This window comes from Emys orbicularis, chromosome 2 (genome assembly GCF_028017835.1).
Source record: "Emys orbicularis isolate rEmyOrb1 chromosome 2, rEmyOrb1.hap1, whole genome shotgun sequence".
Taxonomy (NCBI): Eukaryota; Metazoa; Chordata; order Testudines; family Emydidae; genus Emys; species Emys orbicularis.
Genome location: NC_088684.1, coordinates 83,767,659 through 83,787,439, shown reverse-complemented (window position 1 = coordinate 83,787,439; position 19,781 = coordinate 83,767,659). Strand labels below are relative to the sequence as shown.

Below are 19,781 nucleotides of genomic sequence, written 5' to 3'. Positions count from 1 at the left end.
GTACCTTAGTTCGAATTTGGGGGTTAGTGTAGACCAGGCCTTAGAGAGGTGTTGAGTGAACTGTAGGATGATTAGTGGACAGACTGCCATTAACACAAGGTAAGGGTACCAAATCTGTTGTGGCCACGTTGGGGCTATGAGAATGACTGTGGCTCGTTCCACCTGTGTCTTGTGAAGCACTGTGAACAACAGGGGAAAGGGTGGGAAAGTGTAATGAGGAAGAAGTCCTCCAGGGACATTTGGCAGTTTTGGGCATGGTGAGGATATCTATACTTAGACACAAGAGACTTGCAGCATATATTCAACTTCTGGGAATTCCTAACTCCCACACATGGTATTGTGAGAATCTCTTGCTCAGTGAGTCCGCCGTTGTGTTCTGGTGTCCAGGTAAGTATGAGGCCAAGATGTTGATGTCGTGCTGGATACAATAGTTCCACAATTTTACTGCTTCCGAGCACAGGGATTGGGACTTTGCTCCCCCTTGTCTGTTGATATAGAACATGCAAGCGATCTTGTCCATCCTTACTCTTATGGTCCTTTGTCTGACTAATGGTAGAATATGTCAGCACATGTTGCGGACTGCACAGAATTCTAGGAGGTTGATGTGCAACACAGATTCTGAAGACGACCACCTGCCTTGTACCGTCTTAGATGTGCTTGCCAACCGAGTTGGAAGGCCTCAGTTGTGAATATGGCTGGTTACCACAATGTTTCTGAGGCAAGCAGAAGACACTGCCTGTCCCCGATGGAGCACACCTTGACTTTTGGAAGGAAAGGCTCGCCAGCCAGCTGATAGCAGGTAGAGATACATTCTGAGCCACTTCAGGATTTCCTGTGACAAGATAGCTTGGCCTTTTAATGTGCCATATATGGCCACAAAGAGGCAGGGAGAGAGTCTAAAGGACTCATTCCTTTTGGGACAATTGAACACGACTCTGGAGATGCCAGACGATGGAGCATCTTTTCTCCCTGTGAGGATTGCGACTTTCTGAAGAAGACTGGCAGGAAAATTGATTGATTCAGGTGAAATTCCAAGACTACCTTAGTTATGAATTTGGGGTATGGTTTCATCACCTTCCTGTGGAAGGATATGCAAGGTGGTCTGGCCATAAGACCTTGGAGCTTGCTAACTCTCTCTGCTGATGTAATGGCCACAAGAAGAAACATCCTGATGGTAAGACAATATACTGAGCACTCCAACAGCAGTTCAAAAGAAGGCTTTATAAGCTTTGAAAGGAGAACACTGAGGTCCCCTGTGGAAGTCGGTACTCTTACTGGAAAGAAAGTATGAAGGACCTTGAGGAAATTAAACTGTAGGGGTGTGAGAAGACAGAGCAACCGTACTAAAGTGTGACACGCCAATGTTGCAGTGAGATTAACTTCAAGGGAGTTAAATATCAGTCCCACATGTGCAAGAGCAGGATACAGTACAACATCTTTGGTATCGGCAGCTCCATTGGGTCAGTATTATTCTGAGTTGCCCAAATAGAGAATTTTTCCCATTTGGAGAAGTCAGTCAACCTTACGGATTGTTTCCTGCTCTGCGTAAGGATTTTCTGAACCTGTAGGGAACACCGTCTGTCAGTGTTGTTCATCAAGTCAACATCCAGGCTGTCAGGTGCAAAGATTGCGTCTGAATGCATTGTCTGACTGAGGTTTGGGATATTACATTAGGGTAGGAAGGAAGATGTATGGGAAGCTGCTGGGACATCCAAAACGGTCTCAACCAATATAGGACTAGCACAATGATTGAGGCCCTATATTGTTGATCTTTGATATCCTGGAGACCAGGGGATACAGTACGATACCATACAGGAGTCCTCAAGAAGACTGAAACAGCAAGGCAATCGGCAGTTAGCCTGGACTCCCACCTTCCCTGAAGCAGAAGTTCTAGCATTTGGTATTGTCCCCTGTGGCAAACAAATGTGTGGCGGGAGTCTCCCACTGACAGAATATTGGGTCTAGTATGGATTTTTATACAGACCACTCATGGCTGGTTACCACATTTCTGCACTAAAAGTCTGCTAGGTCATTGCTGATCCCTGGAAAGTGTAGCGCTAATGGAGTCAGCCCCATGTTGATAATACCATTTCCACTATTGGATGGCTTCCAGCAGGAATGCTATACAGATAAGTCAGATGACTCTTAGTTCCAAGGCACTCATGTGTAGGTTAAAATCATCATGAGACCAGGTATCTTACATTTGAACGTGGTTCAGGTGGGCACCCCAACCCAGTTCCTATAGTGTCTGAGATAAGCATCACTGTCCCCTTTTCTCATGTTCATCAGGACAAGCCACCAACAAAACTGTTGCTTGGCTTGAGGCAGGACCCATTGCTCACATGAGGTTTGGATGGGAAGTTCATGGACCTCAGTTATCATTGTAAAGGTGACAGGTAAAGTTTGGCAAGCAGCATCACGTACATGTATGTGGACATATCATCAAAGAGACCCAGACATATATGTCCTGTCGTTGCTGGTGTTGACTGTAGTTCATGCACTATGACTGATGGGAATAGAAACTGTCCTCTGGCAGGAAAGACTTTGCCAAATTGAAGTCAACTAGACCTCCTATGAACTCTATCATCTGTGATGGTACACAAGATGACTTCTTCTAGTTCACCAGGTGTCCTAAGTGGGAGAACAGGAAGAGGACACAATCCAGGGACATTCTGGTCTCCTGCTGGGACCTGCTTCTGATCAGCCAGTCATCTTGATATAAACAGGCGTAAATTCCATGTTTTCTTAGGGTATGTCTACACTATGAAATTAGGTCAATTTAATAGAAGTTGATTTTTTAGAAATCAATTTGATGCAGTCGATTGTGTGTAACCCCACTAAGCGCATTAAGTCGGCGGTGTGCGTCCACAGTACCCGAGGCTAGCGTCGACTTTCGGAGTGTTGCACTGTGGTAGCTATCCCACAGTTCCCGCAGTCTCCGCTGCCCACTGGAATTCTGGGTTGAGCTCCCAATGCCTGATGGGGCAAAAACATTGTCGTGGGTGGTTCTGGGTACATGTCGTCAGGCCCCCCTCCCTCCCTCCCTCCATGAAAGCAACAGCAAAAAATCCTCTCACCTTTTTTCTTGGGTTACCCATGCAGACATACCATGGCAAGCATGGAGCCCGCTCAGCTCACTGTCACCGTATGTCTCCTGGGTGCTGCTGGCAAACGCGGTACTGCAGTGCTACACAGCAGCATCCCCCTGCCTTGCGGACGACAGACGGTACAATACAACTGCTAGCCGTCATCATCGTCCCATGGGTGCTCCTGACCGACCTCGGTTAGGTTGGTTGGGGGCGCCTGGGCAGACATGGGTGCTCCTGGCCGGCCTCTGTGAGGTCAGTCGGGGGCGCCTGGACAAAAATGGGAATGACTCCAGGTCATTCTCTTCTTTACGTTTCTTCTAATGGAGATTCAGTCCTGTCTGGAATATCATGCCAGCTGGAAGCTTCTGCCTCAGGCTGCTCTCCCAGTCGGCAGCACCGCGCAGTCGCACCTACCCCAGCCTACCCCTTGCTCCCATGGCGCATGAAGCCTGGACAGTAGTAAGGCGCAGTTGAACTATAGGCTGAGCAAATGCATAATGGTGGTAGAATGTGCATTTGGATGTTTAAAAGCTCGCTGGCGCAGTTTACTACTCGGTTAGACCTCAGCGAAACCAACATTCCCATCGTTATTACTGCTTGCTGTGTGCTCCACAATATCTGTGAGAGTAAGGGGGAGATGTTTATGGCAGGGTGAGAGGTTCAGGCAAATCGCCTGGCCGCTGATTACACGCAGCCAGACACCAGGGTGGTTAGAAGAGCACAGCAGGGTGCACTGTGCATCAGAGAAGCTTTGAAAACCAGTTTCATCATTGGCCAGGCTAAGGTGTGAAAGTTCTGTTTGTTCCTCCTTGATTAAAACCCGCCCCCTTGGTTCACTCTACTTCCCTGTAAGCCAACCACCCTCCCCTCCCGCCTTTGATCTCCGCTTGCAGAGGCAATAAAGTCATTGCTGTTTCAAATTCATGCATTCTTTATTAATTCGTCCCACAAATGGGGGGATAACTGCCAAGGTAGCCCGGGAGGGGTGGGGGAGTTGTAGAGGCACCCCCTAGATTGGTACACAGCTCATCATAGAAGCGACATGTCTGGGGCTCTGACCCGGAGCGGCCGTTTGCCTCTCTGATTCTTTGGTAGGCTTCACGCGGCACTGCTGCGGGTCCCTGTTATAACCTCTGTCCTTCATGCCCTTGGAGATTTTTTTCAAATATTGCGGCATTTCATCTTTTGGAACGGAGTTCGGATAGCACGGATTCGACTCCCCATACAGCGATCAGATCCAGTACCTCCCGTTGGGTCCATGCTGGAGCTCTTTTGCGATTCTGGGACTCCATGGTCACCTGTGCTGATGAGCTTTGCATGGTCACCTGTGCTGATCAGCTCACTATGCTGGCCAAACAGGAAATGAAATTTAAAAGTTTGCGGGACTTTTCCTGTCTACCTGGCCAGTGCATCTGAGTTGAGAGTGCTGTCCAGAGCGGTCACAATGGAGCACTCTGGGATAGCTCCCGGAGGCCAATACCATCGCAATGCATCCACACTACCCCAATTTCGACCCAGCAGGGTCGATTTCAGCGCTAATCCCCTCGTCGGGGAGTACAGAAATCGATTTTAAGAGCCCTGTAAGTCGACAAAAATGGCTTCGTCGTGTGGACGGGTGCAGGGTTAAATTGATCTAACGCTGCTAAATTCAACCTAAACTCATAGTGTAGACCAGGGCTTAGACATGCTGCCATTACAGCTAGGAAGTTGGTGAAAACTCTCAGTGCCATGTTGAGTGTGAAGGCCAAAACCCTGAACTGGGAATAGTTGGCCCCCACTGTTAACCTTAGGCACTTCTGATGGGCCAGATGGATGGCAATACGTAAGTACATCATCCTGGAAGTCGAGAGCCACAAACCAATCTAGAGCTTGGAGCAATGCAGGCAGCCATTACCATCCTGAGACTGAGTATGTATTTGTTGAGTCTCCTCAGGTCTAGGATAAAAGTGCAGTCTCACCCAGGAGGCACATGTGTGCCAGCAGTGGGATCCACACTGACACATTTGAAGAAGCTGTGATTTATTTACACAATACAAAATAATTTAATACAGTGGAGTCGCATCATAGGCGCATTTAACTTACGCGATTTTAACTATACGCGCTCGGCAAAACAAAACGAGAGAAAAACAACCATCTAAATACTGTACCTGTAGTGCAGGCGATTCCGCCCGCCATTCCACTCAATGAGCGTTTGACTATACGCGATTTTCACCTTATGCGCAGACTTCAGAACCTAATCCCCGCGTAAGATGCGACTCCCCTGTACATGATCATATTCTGACCACAGCCAGCAAGCTAACATTAGCATTTTTTTGAATTATGTATTAATTACCTTACCTTTTCACAATGATTAAGTGAGTCTCGTGCCTGTTTTCTTTCCGCTTCCACTCTTTCAAGATTATTTTTAAGATTTTTTACTTCTTCTTGTAAAGATGTAATCCGAGCTAGCAAAAACAAGTTAAAAATAGCTCAATTTCAGCTACTATGCCTAGATGCAGAAACAGGACTTTGATTTTATTTTGTCCAACTACTAATGTATAGATGTTTCCTTTCATTAATATAAGTCCTGTTACAACATACAACAGCCACATTTTCTGATAACATTAACTCTGCTGAAGTCTTATCATGGGTAGATACAACATATAACACAATGGAGCCCCAATCTCAGTTGGGGCCTTGAGGTGCTATTGCTGTACATAAACAATTAAAATAACCTGCACTGGAGAGGTCCTCCAGAGAAAGAGGAATTATTTTTACCCTACTGATCACTCCACAAAAGCAAAGGCTCTCCTCCAGCCTTGAGTTTGAAACAGCTTGCCCCACACCGTATGCAGCTACTTTAGTGTACTATTAAACTGAAGACTTTAAAACAGAAACACTAAGACATTAAGTTAAGTTTCCAACTGCAACTGTAATTTGGTTTCTTGTATTACTCTAGGTGTTAAATGTTATACCTTATAAACAGAATGTATGCAACATAGCTCACAAGTATGTCAGACTATCTAGAACTCTGCACGCTTAGCATAGTTTTTTTTAAAACCTAAAATGTCCTAGGAATTTCCAGATGATAAAATGATTTGAAAAAGCAAACACGTCTTCTTCCAGAATGCTTCCAAACACTTCAATGCTGTGCTTAGTTGTCAAACATTTTCTTGTTAAAAATTGGCAATAGCGTGTGCAAATTTCACGTGGAACTCTCTGGCTAGATACCAGCAGAACATCCTGTTCTATACACTTTAGGAACTCTGAAGAAGATTACCCTTTCATGCACGCCTAAAGAGCTGTGTAGCTCTAACACTGCATCAGTTAGGTTTGCTCCACCACACCTTACAAACTGTAAAGGAGACCTTCCCTCTTGTCCCTTTGTACTCTGACTTATTTAAAGATATTTCTTTTTCTTCATATTGGAAAAACTGCCCTCTCACACAGTTACCCCAGTGGCAATCTAGAGTAATTAATCTGAAATGGATTTATCCTATTAAGTTGTCTCAGTGGCTAAGCAAGTTGTCACTTGGCTGTCATGGTGGCTGTCACCTTGGGTTAGAGAATCTCATATTTCTCTTAAACACACAACTCTTTAAACTGCATGGAACTTTCTGATATTTTCACCTCTCAAACACCTGAAAAGAAAGGGTGGATTACAATGGAAACTATTCTGCATCTTAACTATAGTGGTTGTTACCACTCCTGCTAGAACAGGGGTCGGCAACCTACGGCACACGAGCCGATTCTGAGTGGCACGCTGCCTGTCCGGTGAGAGGAGGAGGAGGAGGGGCCGGAATGCACCACGCTGTGGGAAGAAGGGGGAGGAGGGAAGCTTGGCTGCCGCAGGACCAAGCTTCTGCCTCCTGCCCCTGCAGGGGAGAGCGGTGGGGGGGGGGGGGTCCCGGCCCCCCGCCCCACTCAGCCCCCCCGCCCACCACTCTCCCCTGCGGGGGCAGAAACTTGGTCCTGCGGCAGCCAAGCTCCCCCCCTCCCCCGTTTCTTCTCACAACATGGTGCATTCCGGCCCCTCCTCCTCCTCCTCCCCCCAATCCCTGCTGGCGACGGCCCTTGCGAGGGGGAGCCGAGCCGAGTGGCAGCGTGCTCCCTGCTCCGTAGAGGAGGCAGAGAGAGGTAGGGACGGAGCCTGGGGGAAGGGGGAGGAACAGGGCATATCCCTCCCAGCCCCCTGCCATGAGCCGCTCAGGGCAGGGGGCTGGGAGCACCCCCATAAGCCGAGCACCCCAGCCTTCTTCCCTGCACCCCCCCCACACCCTCCGGCCCTCTGCCCTGACCTCCCCGCAACACCCAGCCTTCTGCCCTGCACCCCCACACCCCCTCAGCCCTGCACCCCCCACACCCCCCCAGCCCTCTGCCCTGCACCTCCACACACCCCCAGCCCTCTGCCCTGCACCTCCACACACACACCCTTCTGCACTGACCTTGAATCTCCCCCAACACCCAGCCTTCTGCCCTGCACCTCCACACACACCCCAGCCCTCTGCCCTGACCTCGAGTCGCCCCGCTCAGCCCGCTGCAGGCCTAGGTGAACAGAACCCCAGGCTGGAAGCGGGCTGAGCAGGCTGGCGGCGTAAGATCAGCATTTTAATTTAATTTTAAAGGAAGCTTCTTAAACATTTTGAAAACCTTGTTTACTTTACATACAACAATAGTTTAGTTATATAATATAGACTTATAGAGAGAGACCTTCTAAAAAACGTTAACATGTATTACCGGCACGCGAAACCTTAAATTAAAGTGAATAAATGAAGACTCGGCACACCACTTCTGAAAGGTTGCCTACCCCTGTGCTAGAACATTGCTGCTGTAAAACCTTAATACATGCCAAAAAGAAAAACCTACTCCTTAACTCTAAGGATCAAGTAGAATACCCCTCTGCTTCAAAGTGAATGGTGCCTTTGGATAGGGTACAGTATTACCTCTGCTGTGTCAGTGTCCCAGAATCCATGAACATTGCTCTAAAGGGGTTAATATCCACAGATGAAGAAAAATCATGTTGGAGGAGGGGCAGGGGAAATTGCTGTTATCCGCAATACTGCTTTCCCTCTCATCCCCAAAACTCAATCACACAGGAATTATGTACCTGAGTTAATACTGAATTGGTAAGACATCTGGTACCTTAAACTGTATTTACAAATTTTCCCAAGTATTAGTCCTCTAGGGATACGCAATTCATATGTTGATTACTGCTCTGCTACACTAAATGAATAGAATTAAACTCCTTGAAAACAGCTGGTACATCTTTTTCAAGCTTTACACAATGGTACAGAGCAGCAAAGTGAAGTTATGAAAATAGATTTTTGTAAGAATAAATATTTACTGCAACATTAAAAAACTACACAAGCATGGAATGGTTACCTTGTAAATCTCCAATCATTTCAGATCCATGACTTCTGTCCCTTCGTTCTGCTTCCAATGCTGCTTGCAATTGATAATAGTCCTTTTCCACTTCCAATTTTGTGCTCTCTAGAACTCTGCATCTTTCCTGAAGTTCTCTATTTAGTGATTCTAACTGGCTTATGGACTTGCTCATTTCTGTATGACTCTTTCTCAATCTTGCTGCTGTATCTGATTCTGTCCTTAGTAAGTCATTGGCTTCTTCTAGCTGTTAGAGTAAGAAAAGTCGACTCCCATTCAAAGTGCAATAATTAACAGATTCAGCTTTGTTACATTCATGTAATCAATACTATATGACAAATTTGAAGAAACAATGAAAACACTGAACAGCAATCACTTACTTGCTTTTGTAACTGTGTCATCTTCTCATTTGTAGTTTGTGAATGCTGGCTAATTTTTTTCAAGTCTTCTAACTGATCTTTTAAGGTGGACACTAGAGACAGAAATGAATATGGAATTCAATTTTCCTAGCAGATCAGAACAGAAAATCTTTGTGACATTACTAGATATTTCTACATGAGGCCAAATTTTGTTCTTGAATTATATACACCTGTCTCACTCAAATCACTAGGGGCTCCACATGCATACATCTAAGGGCAGAATTTGATACTTCAAATATCAAAAACAGAAATGGCTACTTTCCTGTGATAACTATGACAATCTTTTTGTTAATCAGTATTTCAAGAAAAAAAATCTATTCTAAAACGCTTCAAATGCTAAAAAGGTAAATTATTCATAAAACTGTATAGTAGCATACACGCCAACATTTCTAGCACATGGGTAACATTGCTTACCTTCATTTTCTACATTTCGTCTTCTTTCATTCTCCTGTTCAACTTTTCTTTGGTATTCATTTATTTTATGTTGCAGCAGCATCTTTTCCTTCTCAGTCTGAGATACTGTTGATTCTAAATGTTTTCTTTGATTTCCCTGAAATTATAATAAACACTGGTATTTTTCATTTACATTTTACAGAATGAGCCTACAAACTTTTTTAAATTCTCTTGTTCTGTAAGTAGTCTCATTGACTTCAATGGTGAAATCTTGGCTCAACTGAAGCCAGTAGGGCCAGGATTTCACCCAGTGAGACTACCGATATGAACAGGAGGTTTGCAGAATAGAGCCTAATAATTCCCAACATCACTTTTGAAGTTTGTCTCTAATTAAATCTTCCAAAGCACTGCAATAACTGTATTTAACACAAAAGCAAAAATTACCTGTTTACAGTAACTCCTCGCTTAACGTTGTAGTTATGATCCTGAAAAATGCGACTTTAAGCGAAACAATGTTAAGTAAATCCAATTTCCCCATAAGAATTAATGTAAATGAGGGGGTTAGGTTCCAGGGAAATTTTTTTCACCAGACAAAAAACTAATATATATATATATTAGTATATACACACACATATACACACACACACACACACAGAGTATAAGTTTTAAACAAACAATTTAATACTGTACATAGCAATGATGACTGTGAAGCTTGGTTGAGGTGGTGAAGTTAGAGGGTGGAATATTTCCTGGGGAATGCCTTACTGCTAAATGATGAACTAGCATTCGGCTGAGCCCTCAAGGGTTAACACGTTGTTAATGTAGCCTCACACTCTACAAGGCAGCACAAATGGAGGGAGGGGAGACAGCATGGCAGATAGAGACACACGCCCTGTGTGTGGGGGGGGGGGGAGAAGAGGAGCATTGCCCCTTTAAGTATGCTGACCCCACTCTAAGTTCATTGCCTTTAAAAAAAATCAGGAAGTTAGCTCTCTCCATCCTGTCCCCATCCTGCTCTATATGGAGAAGGGGTAAGCAGGGGGGCAGGAGGACACCCTGACATTAGCCCCCCTCTTTCCCCCTCCCCTGCACAGCAAGCAGGAGGCTCCCGGGAGCAGCTCCAAGGCAGAGGGCAGGAGCAGCACATGGCAGTGGGGGGAGGGACAACTGAACTGCTGGCAACTGGTAACCTGCTGGGTGGCTGCTGCACAGGGAACTTATGGGAGCGGGGAGCTGATAGGGGGGCTGCCGGTCCACCCTGGTTCCAAGCCCCCACCAGCTAGCTCCAACAGGCTGTTCTTCCTGAAAGCAGTGGACAAAGCAGGCGGCTGCCAAACAACGTTATAAGGCAGCATTGCACAACTTTAAACAAGCATGTTCCCTAATTGATCAGCAACATAACAACGAAACAACGTTAACCGGGACAACTTTAAGTGAGGAGTTACTGTATTAGGTTTATGAATACTACAATATAATGATGTGCTAGAGGATTATCTGCGCACTGATTTTTAGAAATCTAGCTAATTTTGAAAAATTATATTGAATATTCTGAAGAACAAGGCTAAACAGAGTTCAGCACAGGATTTGAAATGCAGGAAAGTAGTTTTGAATTGTAGAGGCAAAAAAAGGTATTTTAAAATTCTAAAATTACATTTTGCACTTTCATAACAAACATGGCCAAAATGATTTGTGTTTTGGAACGTGGAGATTTATTCTCAAATTTAAATTGGAGTGCAAATTTTTACAGGAAAATTATAAACCTCTAGCAGTATGAGGAGTACACTGATCGACTCAATATAGTTAAAAATTCTGTGATTCAGAAAAACACAAACTTACCTCTTCATCCAGTTCCTTCATTAGCTTGTCTAGTTTTATGTTTGAAGTCCTATAAATAATGAATTATTTTAATATGTAAATGATTAAGATCTTATTTTACATGCCTGGCATTTCAATATTTAAACTATTTAAGACCATTATTTAAAAAATGCTTACTATGTGCATGCCACTTCATCCTAAAACCAACCTTTTAAACTGAAGAATGCCACCAATCAACATAAAGTAGTTTATAATAGCACAATCATCAAATGTATTGACTGGAGGCAATGTGTGTCAAAAATGGTAAGGGTCAAATTCTGTCCCTAAATCCACAAAAAGGTGCAGAGTAAGAGGTTTCTATAACTAGTAAATGTTGGTCAACACATATTCTGCCATTCTCTAGAAAGAATGGCTCCAGTTGTGCACATCCCACATCTCTAAGAATGTGGATCTCCAAAAGTGATCAATTACCCATACAAATATGTCCATGCTATTACCACACAAAAAGTATCTCTAGAAGAAAACTGGGAAAAAAACAAGTTACTGCAGAGAGATGGTGAAATAAGTGCTGAGTAACACCCCACGGGGGAGGGATAGCTCAGTGGTTTGAGCATTGGCCTGCTAAACCCAGGGTTGTGAGGTCAATCCGGGGGGGGGGGGGGCACTTAGGGATCTGGGGAAAAATCAGTACTTGGTCTTGCTAGTGAAGGCAGGGGGCTGGACTCAATGACTTTTCAGGGTCCCTTCCAGCTCTATGAGATAAGTATATCGACAAAGGAAATATGAACTGGTCAGCCAGCAATACGGAACATCCATTGATCCGCAGCAAGATCTCTACCAGTTCCATATGTTTGGTATGCATGTCTGTCCCTAGTTTTGGCCTTTATAAAACATTAGGCCACATAAACGTTAATTTGTAGTTATTTACCTCTGTCCAAAAAAGTTACAGCATAAACAATTCAGACAGTATTAACTGACATGTAATAAATAGCAGTTTATACCAACATATGTAATCAATTAGGGCTGCTGATTAATCACAGTTAACTCATGTGATTAACTCAAAAAATTAATCACGATTAATTGCAGTTTTAATTGCACTGTTAAACAATAAAATACCAATTGAAATGTATTAAATATTTTTGGATGTTTTCCTACATTTTCAAATATATTGATTTCAATTCCAACACAGAATACAAAGTGTAGATTGCTCACTTTATATTATTTTAATTACAAATATTTGCACTGTAAAAATTATAAACAAAAGAAATAGTATTTTTCAATTCACCTCATATAAGTACTGTAGTGCAATCTCTCTATCATGAAAGTGCAACTTACAAATGTCAATTTTTTTTTGTTACATAACTGCACTCAAAAACAAAACAATGTAAAACTTTAGAGCGTACAAGTCCACTCAGTCCTACTTCTTGTTCAGCCAATCACAAAGGGCTAGTCTACACTTACCCGGTAGTTCGACGGCTGCGGATCGAAGTTCCGAGTTCGATTTATCGCGTCTGGTGTGGACGCGATAAATCGAACCAGGAAGTGATCCCCGTCGACTGCGGTACTCCAGCTCGGCGAGAGGAGTACCGCGAAGTCGACGGGGGAGCCTGCCTGCCACGTGTGGACCGCGGTAAATTCGAAGTAAGGTATGTCGAATTCAGCTACGTTATTCACGTAGCTGAATTTGCGTACCTTACTTCGACTTGGGGGGTAAGTGTAGACCAGGCCTAAGACAAACAAGTTTATTTACATTTACGGGACATAATGCTGCCTGCTTCTTACTTACAATATCACCAGAAAGTGAAAACAGGCATTTGCATGGCACTTTTGTAGCCAGCATATGCTAAACATTCGTATGCCCCATTCCTGAGGACATGCTTGTTTAAAAAAAAAATAAAAAAAAAAATCATTGATTATTTAAATTTGTGATAACTCCTTGGGGGAGAATTGTAGCTCTCCTGCTCTGTGTCTTACCTGCATTCTGCCATATATTTCATGTTATAGCAGTCTCAGATGATGTTCATTTTAAGAACAATTGCACTGCAAATATGACAAAACGCAAAGAAAGTACCAATGTGAGATTTCTAAAGATAGCTACAGCACTCAACACAAAGGTTTAAGAATCTGAAGTGCCTTCCAAAATCCGAGAGGGATGAGGTGTGGAGAATGCTTTCAGAAATCCTAAAAGAGCAACACTCCAATGCAGAAACTAAAGAACTTGAACCACCAAAAAAGAAAATCAACCTTCTGCTGGTGGCATCTGACTCAGAGGATGATAATAAACATGTGCGAGTCCGCACTGCTTTGGATCATTATCAAGCAGAATCCCTCATCGGCATGGATGAATGTCCTCTGGAATGGTGGTTGAAGCATGAAGGGACATATGAATCTTTAGCGTATCTTGCAACACCGGCTACAACCGTGCCATGTGAACCCCTGTTATCACTTTCAGGTGACATTGTAAACAAGAAGCGGGCAGCATTATCTCCTGCAAATGTAAACAAACTTCTTTGTCTTCGTGATTGGCTCAAGAAGTAGAACTGAGTGGACTTTTAGGCTCTAAAGTTTTACATTGTTTTATTTTTGAATGCAGTTTTTTTTTTGTTCCCAATTCTACATTTGTAAGTTCAACTTTCATGATAGAGATTACACTACAGTACTTGTATTAGGCTAATAGAAAAATATTAATTTTGTTTTTTACAGTGCAAATATTTATAATAAATATAAAGTGAGCACTGTACACTTTGTATTGTGATGTAATTGAAACGAATTTATTTGAAAATGTAGAAAACATCCAAAAATATTTAAATAAATGGTATTCTGTTATTGTTTAACAGCGCAATTAATCAAGATTAATTTTTTTTAATCGTGCGATTAATCGCAATTAATTTTTTTAAATCGCTTGACAGCCCTAAATCAAATCTATTAACCCTGTGATAAAATGTGTTTAACTGAGACACATCAGAAGACATGCTGATGTTACTGAATACATAGTCAGTGTGATTGTAGGGATACAATCGTTGAAAATATTTCTAGCATCCCACATGCTGCCATGTGGTAGGTAGTCAATATGTGGACAGTGAAACTCTGGATATGTGTAAAGAGCACACTATCTACTAAATACTACTATGTGGTCTGAATTCCCATATGACCATTTTTGGTAGCAATTCTTCTAAGATGACCAACAGCTATGTGTGCACATTAAGCTCCATGATTATCACATTTTCAGCTATATGCCCATGTTGATGAAGGTGCAAGAATAAGGCAGTAATTTGTCAGATATTTACTTTTTTCAAGAACATAACAGAATTTAGTACTCAGAAAACTGCTGCTCGTATCGGTCTTAATCTCAACAAAAGTCACAAGCTGGACCTTTCAATAGTACTGCAGCATTTAAGATACCAAGATGCTGGACAATCTTAAACTCCAATATTCTAGTACATGTAGTGCCCATAGTATTTTACGTTCTTAAAAAAAAAAAAAAAAAAACAAAAAAAAAAACCACGTGTTCACTGTGTCCTGCAGGTATTTGAAACCTATCAGGGTAGTGGAAGGAAAAACAACATGGAGTTCAAATATTTAGGAGTAAGATGTGTGTCTTTTTCACTGATGCGAACACAAACAATTCATCTTCCTCTTTAAATACAAAAGAAAAACATTCTGAGATATCATTTTAAAGTGATTTAATTTGTGGCTTAGACTCTCAGACTACTGTATTACTATAGTAGCAATATTGATATCATGCTTGTAATCCTTAATATATTTTTTACAGAGCTGATTTTTATATTATTTAATTCTGAAAATGTATTTAAGTTCAGTCTCACCTGCATTTTTGCTCCATTTCATCTTTCAATTGCATTTCATTTTGAAGCTGCTCTTCTAACTGATAGATAGTTTTCTGCATATTTTCCAGCTTAAAGTATATAGACACACATTAAAAATATATGCATTACATTCTATGAAACTTGTAAAAAAAATTCCAGCACTTGCCTGGACTGGCTAAATGATGTCATAATCAATCTATTTTATATCAAGCATTTAATGACAGAGAGGAATGGAAGAGACTAGTTTCCACTCTGTGCACCAACACTGGCATGAGAAGAAAAATGTAAAGACTATGTTTTGTTGGTTATTAAAGTGTGATATTCCCTTTTTGAGTCTTTTAAAATAGATTAATTACAAAACAACAGCAATGCAATATAGCAGTTGAAAAATCAAGCGAAGTATTTCTCAATCAAAGTTCAACTTATTCCTGCAGTGCTATCTCAGCTCATAGATTTCATTATACAGAATATGTAAAATTGAGTAAGGCCTGATCCTTCAAACATCTAGGCTCAAGAGTAAAGCTTTATGTACCTGAATAGTACTGCTGAAAACACATGAGTAAATTATTCATATGCTTAAGTGTTTACAGTATCAAGCCTAATTAATTATTATTGCAAGGGATACAGGAAAAGTTATTTGTTTTTACATTAAAATTTCCTTTTTTCCCCCTCTAGTAGGAAGATCCACAGATCTTTTTCAGTCAATCTTCTGCCTGTCAACAGCTCTGGATCAGACCTGGAAGCCTCTGATAGGGAGGAAATGGCTCAGTCCCCAAAGACCTAGCCAATCTGAGAGAATTTCCACAGCTTCTACTGTATGACCACTTTATAAACCTTTGAAACTACTATCAAGAACTTCAGATCCTCTTACAACAATAAAGTTACTACACAGGATCTCTTCTTTGCCATAAAAAGAGGACCACCAAGATACATCCCAGATGTTCAATATTTTCAATCTCTTCAGGAGCTTGGCCTTAGTTGGTTCACCCAATCTTCACTCAATATTTTAAGAGCTGCATGGAAAGGGATTTACCGTTCCAATTTATATCCTGAAAGGAAATGTCTCCAAGTGGTCTTGCTATCTATCCCGTCATCTTTCTCAAGTAACTCTTCCTAAGGTGTGTTGTCTAGAGGAAAGTGTAGGTGTGTTGCTACTCTTCTATAAAACAGTATCTAAATACTCTGGGGCAAGAGCTTTGTTTTGAGTCTCCCCCTTATTCTGAGGAGTCAGACAACTGTCAGTCATTTCAGGAAGAGGGATCAAAGGACTGCTCTTCCTAACTCGCTGAGATTCACCCCAACCATTCCCCTTCCTACCGAATTTGTGCTTTGAGAAATTAGGTTCTAAGGTTCCATAGTAGGATGATGGAAAAAGGAGGTTCCATGTGATGTCTGTCCCTGCTCCTTCTGAATACTTTCTACAGGAACTGTTCCGCTGCTCTGCTGGTATCTGATATTTGGGGAGAAACTCTAATGCTCTTTACCCATCTTAAATGGGAGAGGTGTGAGAGATTTTCTTTTTCCTGCTTCTGAGCAGGATGTTTCCTCACTTCCTTTTTCTATTTTTTAGACTTTTCTTGCTACTCCAATGGAAAAAGGAAGACAGAATCCATACTCCTTAAGAGGCTGAGGAGTTTGGCAAGTGACTGCCCCTGCTGGTTTTATCATTTTGCTTTCTTCCACACCATTGGGCTGCTCTGAGGTATCCAGAGGTAGAGTGGAGAGGCTCTGTAACTGTCCTCCATCTAGATAAAACAGTATGCTTTATCAGTTTATTAGACTCCGCCACAAAGCTCTGAGATATGAAGGTGTTCCCCAATCTGTTCCAGAGGAAGTGGACTCCATCATGAGATCTTAGAGTAGCCCTGACAACGAAATCTAAAGGGAGAATCCCACCTACTGCTGTGCCATAGAAAGTGTGTAACCCTTGAAAGAGAATTCCTAAGTGGTACCCCTTTGACTTTATGGATGGTGTCTAACCCCATAATTTGTAGGGACAAGGGGGGACCAGGGGAAACCTGTACATGGAGCAGCCATTTTGCCTGAATGAGTCACACAGAAAATAAGGCTGGGTTACATAAGGACTCACCCACACTTTGATAAAAAAAGGGCATGGGAGCTGGACAGAATAAATGAAGGGCTCCTACTTGCTTCTCGGTGTCTGGGTTGCTCTCCTTTTTTGTCTCTCCATGCTGACAACTCCAGGGTGGGTTTTTTTTGGTTTTGTTTGTTTTTGTGGAGGGGAGAGGAACAGTCGTCCACACTGGCAGTTGGGGATGACAGCCCAGGAATTTCTGTACTCAATCTTGCTGGCTTGTGCCTTTGGCTGCCTGTGTGGTGCAGTTCCCTAAGAGGCCTGCCCAGACATGCTGTGCTAGCAGCTGCTGCAGCCAGTTACCTTAGTTATCAAAAGAAGTACTTTCAGAGAGGTTTCTGCTAAGTCTGAGGCTAAATAGCACCCCAGCGAAAGTCTGGAATTCAACAAACTGAGCAGTTAGAATAAAAACATTTCTTTGTGTGTTTGTTTTTGTTTCTTTTCAGTTTCTGTTCTGCATTCTGGGGTAGGGATAGGGTTACCATATTTGAACTTTCAAAAAAGAGGACACTCCATTGGGGGGGTAGCCCCGCCCCCATCCACTCCCTCCCACTTCCCACCCCCTGACTGCCCCCCACAGAACCCCCAACCCATCCAAACCCCCCTGCTCCTTGTCCCCGACCGCCCCCTCCAGGACCCCTACCCCTAACTGTCCCTCTAGGACCCTACCCCCTACCTATCCCCTGACTGCCCCGACCCCTCTCCACACCCCGACCCACTGACAGCCCCCCCAGGTACCCCCGACCCATCCAACCCCCCCTGCTCCCTGTCCCCTGACTGCCCTGACCCCTCTCCACATCCCTGCCCCCCAGGAACTCCCGACCCATCCAACCCCCCCTGCTCCCTGTCCCCTGACTGCCCTGACCCCTCTCCACACCCAACCCCTTGACAGCCCCCCCCCCGAACCCTCGAGCCATCCAACCGCCCCCTGCTCCCTGACTGCCCCGACCCCTCTCCACACTCCAGCCCCCTGACAGCCCCCCCCCCCCCAAGAACCCCTGACCCATCCAACAGCCCTTGCTCCCTGTCCCCTGACTGCCCCTTGGGACCCACTGCCCCTTCTCCAACCCCCAACCCCGTTACCATGCCGCTCAGACTAGTGTGTCTGGCTCCACGCGGAGCCAGACACGTTGCTGCGCTCCCCCGCGAAGCGCACAGCCCTGCCCCCCCAGAGCGCTGCCAGCACGGCGTGCTGAGGCTGCAGGGGAGCGGGGAGCAGGGATGGGGCTCTGGCTGCTGGAAGCCCCGATGCGAGCGGCTCAATCCTGCCCGGCCGCGTCACGCTCTGCATTGAGGGGGAAATCTTGGACCTTTTTAGATTTTTACAAAGTCCTCCCGGACGGCTGTTTAAAACCCAAAAATCCGGACGTATGGTAACCCTAGGTAGGGAGAGTCTGGAGAAGTCTGCCTACAATAGAGAAGGCAAGAACAAAAAACTCCCTGGGATCTTTAGGGGCTGGCCACACCCTCCCTGACAGTGACTTAACATGTCCGGTTCTACCTCCTGAGTTGTGAGAAGGCTGAAGACCCACTGCAAAAGATTTTGTGAATCTTTTTGAACTTAACTTTTAGACTCTGATGGGCATTGACTTTCAAGTGTTAAATCAAAATAAGTGAGTAAAGTTAATTTATACTTCCAAATAGATTCAGAATTTCAATTAAAGGACTATGGATTTCTTCTCTCTCTAGAATTTTAGGGTCCAATCCTATGAGGTCCTGAAGATCCTCAAAACCCAATGTGTTCCCTGGAAATTGCAGGCACTCAATTCCTCCCACAAGGCACTCAACACCTTGCAGAACTGTATACCTAGGCAGTATCTTGTGTTACATTTACTTAACTTTGTTTGCAGTGTTGTTATAGCCGTGTTTCTCCCAGGATATTAGAGAGACAAGGTGGGTAAGTTAAGATCTTTTATTGGACCAACTTCAGTTGGTGGAAGAGACAAGCTTTCAAGCTACAAAGAGCTCTTCTAGGGAATTTTCACAATGACTAAGCAACTCAGGTGCCTGCTCAGGCACTTTTGAAAATCTCACTAGGTGCCTGTCTGCACCTTTCGGCACCTAAATACCTGAAAAACTGGCCTTAAGTTCTTATTTTCTCACATCACCAACCAAAGGCAGGTGAAGTAACATACAAGAAAGAAGACACCAGTCAAAATGGGCACAAAGAATCAGCATCCTCCAAATCAAACACTTACTGAATTATGTTAAGCCAATACAAGATATACACTTGGTTCCTCTGCCCTTTAAAAATATTTCTGTAGGTAATACAGTATTTAAGAACAAACTACATAGAGTCATCAAAAATAGGCATAAAACAGAGCAATTTCTGCAGTTGCACTTTTTTTCCCTTTCATTCAACTGTATAGCCTTCCTTTTCTTCCTCTGTTTGGAAAACACCCTGTATTACAAACTAATTAATAATAAATAGTAACAGAACAGTCATTGATATCTGCTTAATGGAATGGACAATAGAAACAAGTCATGGATACTGCTAGTTGCATCCAAGCCTAGCACAATAGCTATTAGAGCCAGCCAGAAAATTTTCTGATAGAACATTTTTCCATCAGAAAACGCCAATTTTAAATCTTCAAATCTTTAAAATGGGTTGATTTTGCCAAAAAATTCAATGGGAACCTGCCTGATTTCCTCCTCCCACCAAGCCATCTCTCTGGAACCTGGGGCTTCCGAGGCTCCTCAACAGGTCACCTGGCAGGGAGCTTGGGATCTGAGGATCCCTGTTCCTCAGCATCCTGTCTCATGGGGAGCTTGAGAACTGCGGCTC

The 19,781-nt window shown here is 43.6% G+C and overlaps 1 protein-coding gene across 1 annotated transcript in view; it reads right to left on the bottom strand.

Annotated features, from left to right (window-relative positions):
- Positions 1–19,781, bottom strand: part of ROCK1 (Rho associated coiled-coil containing protein kinase 1) — a 168,456-nt gene that overhangs the window by 54,492 nt on the left and 94,183 nt on the right. Inside the window, exons 12-17 of the mRNA XM_065397656.1 lie at positions 14,902–14,990; positions 11,099–11,147; positions 9,284–9,419; positions 8,831–8,922; positions 8,451–8,697; positions 5,427–5,533 (exon numbers count right to left, since the gene is read on the bottom strand). Of these exons, the coding sequence (XP_065253728.1) occupies positions 5,427–5,533; positions 8,451–8,697; positions 8,831–8,922; positions 9,284–9,419; positions 11,099–11,147; positions 14,902–14,990 (720 nt within the window). The remainder of the gene's footprint in view (positions 1–5,426; positions 5,534–8,450; positions 8,698–8,830; positions 8,923–9,283; positions 9,420–11,098; positions 11,148–14,901; positions 14,991–19,781) is intronic.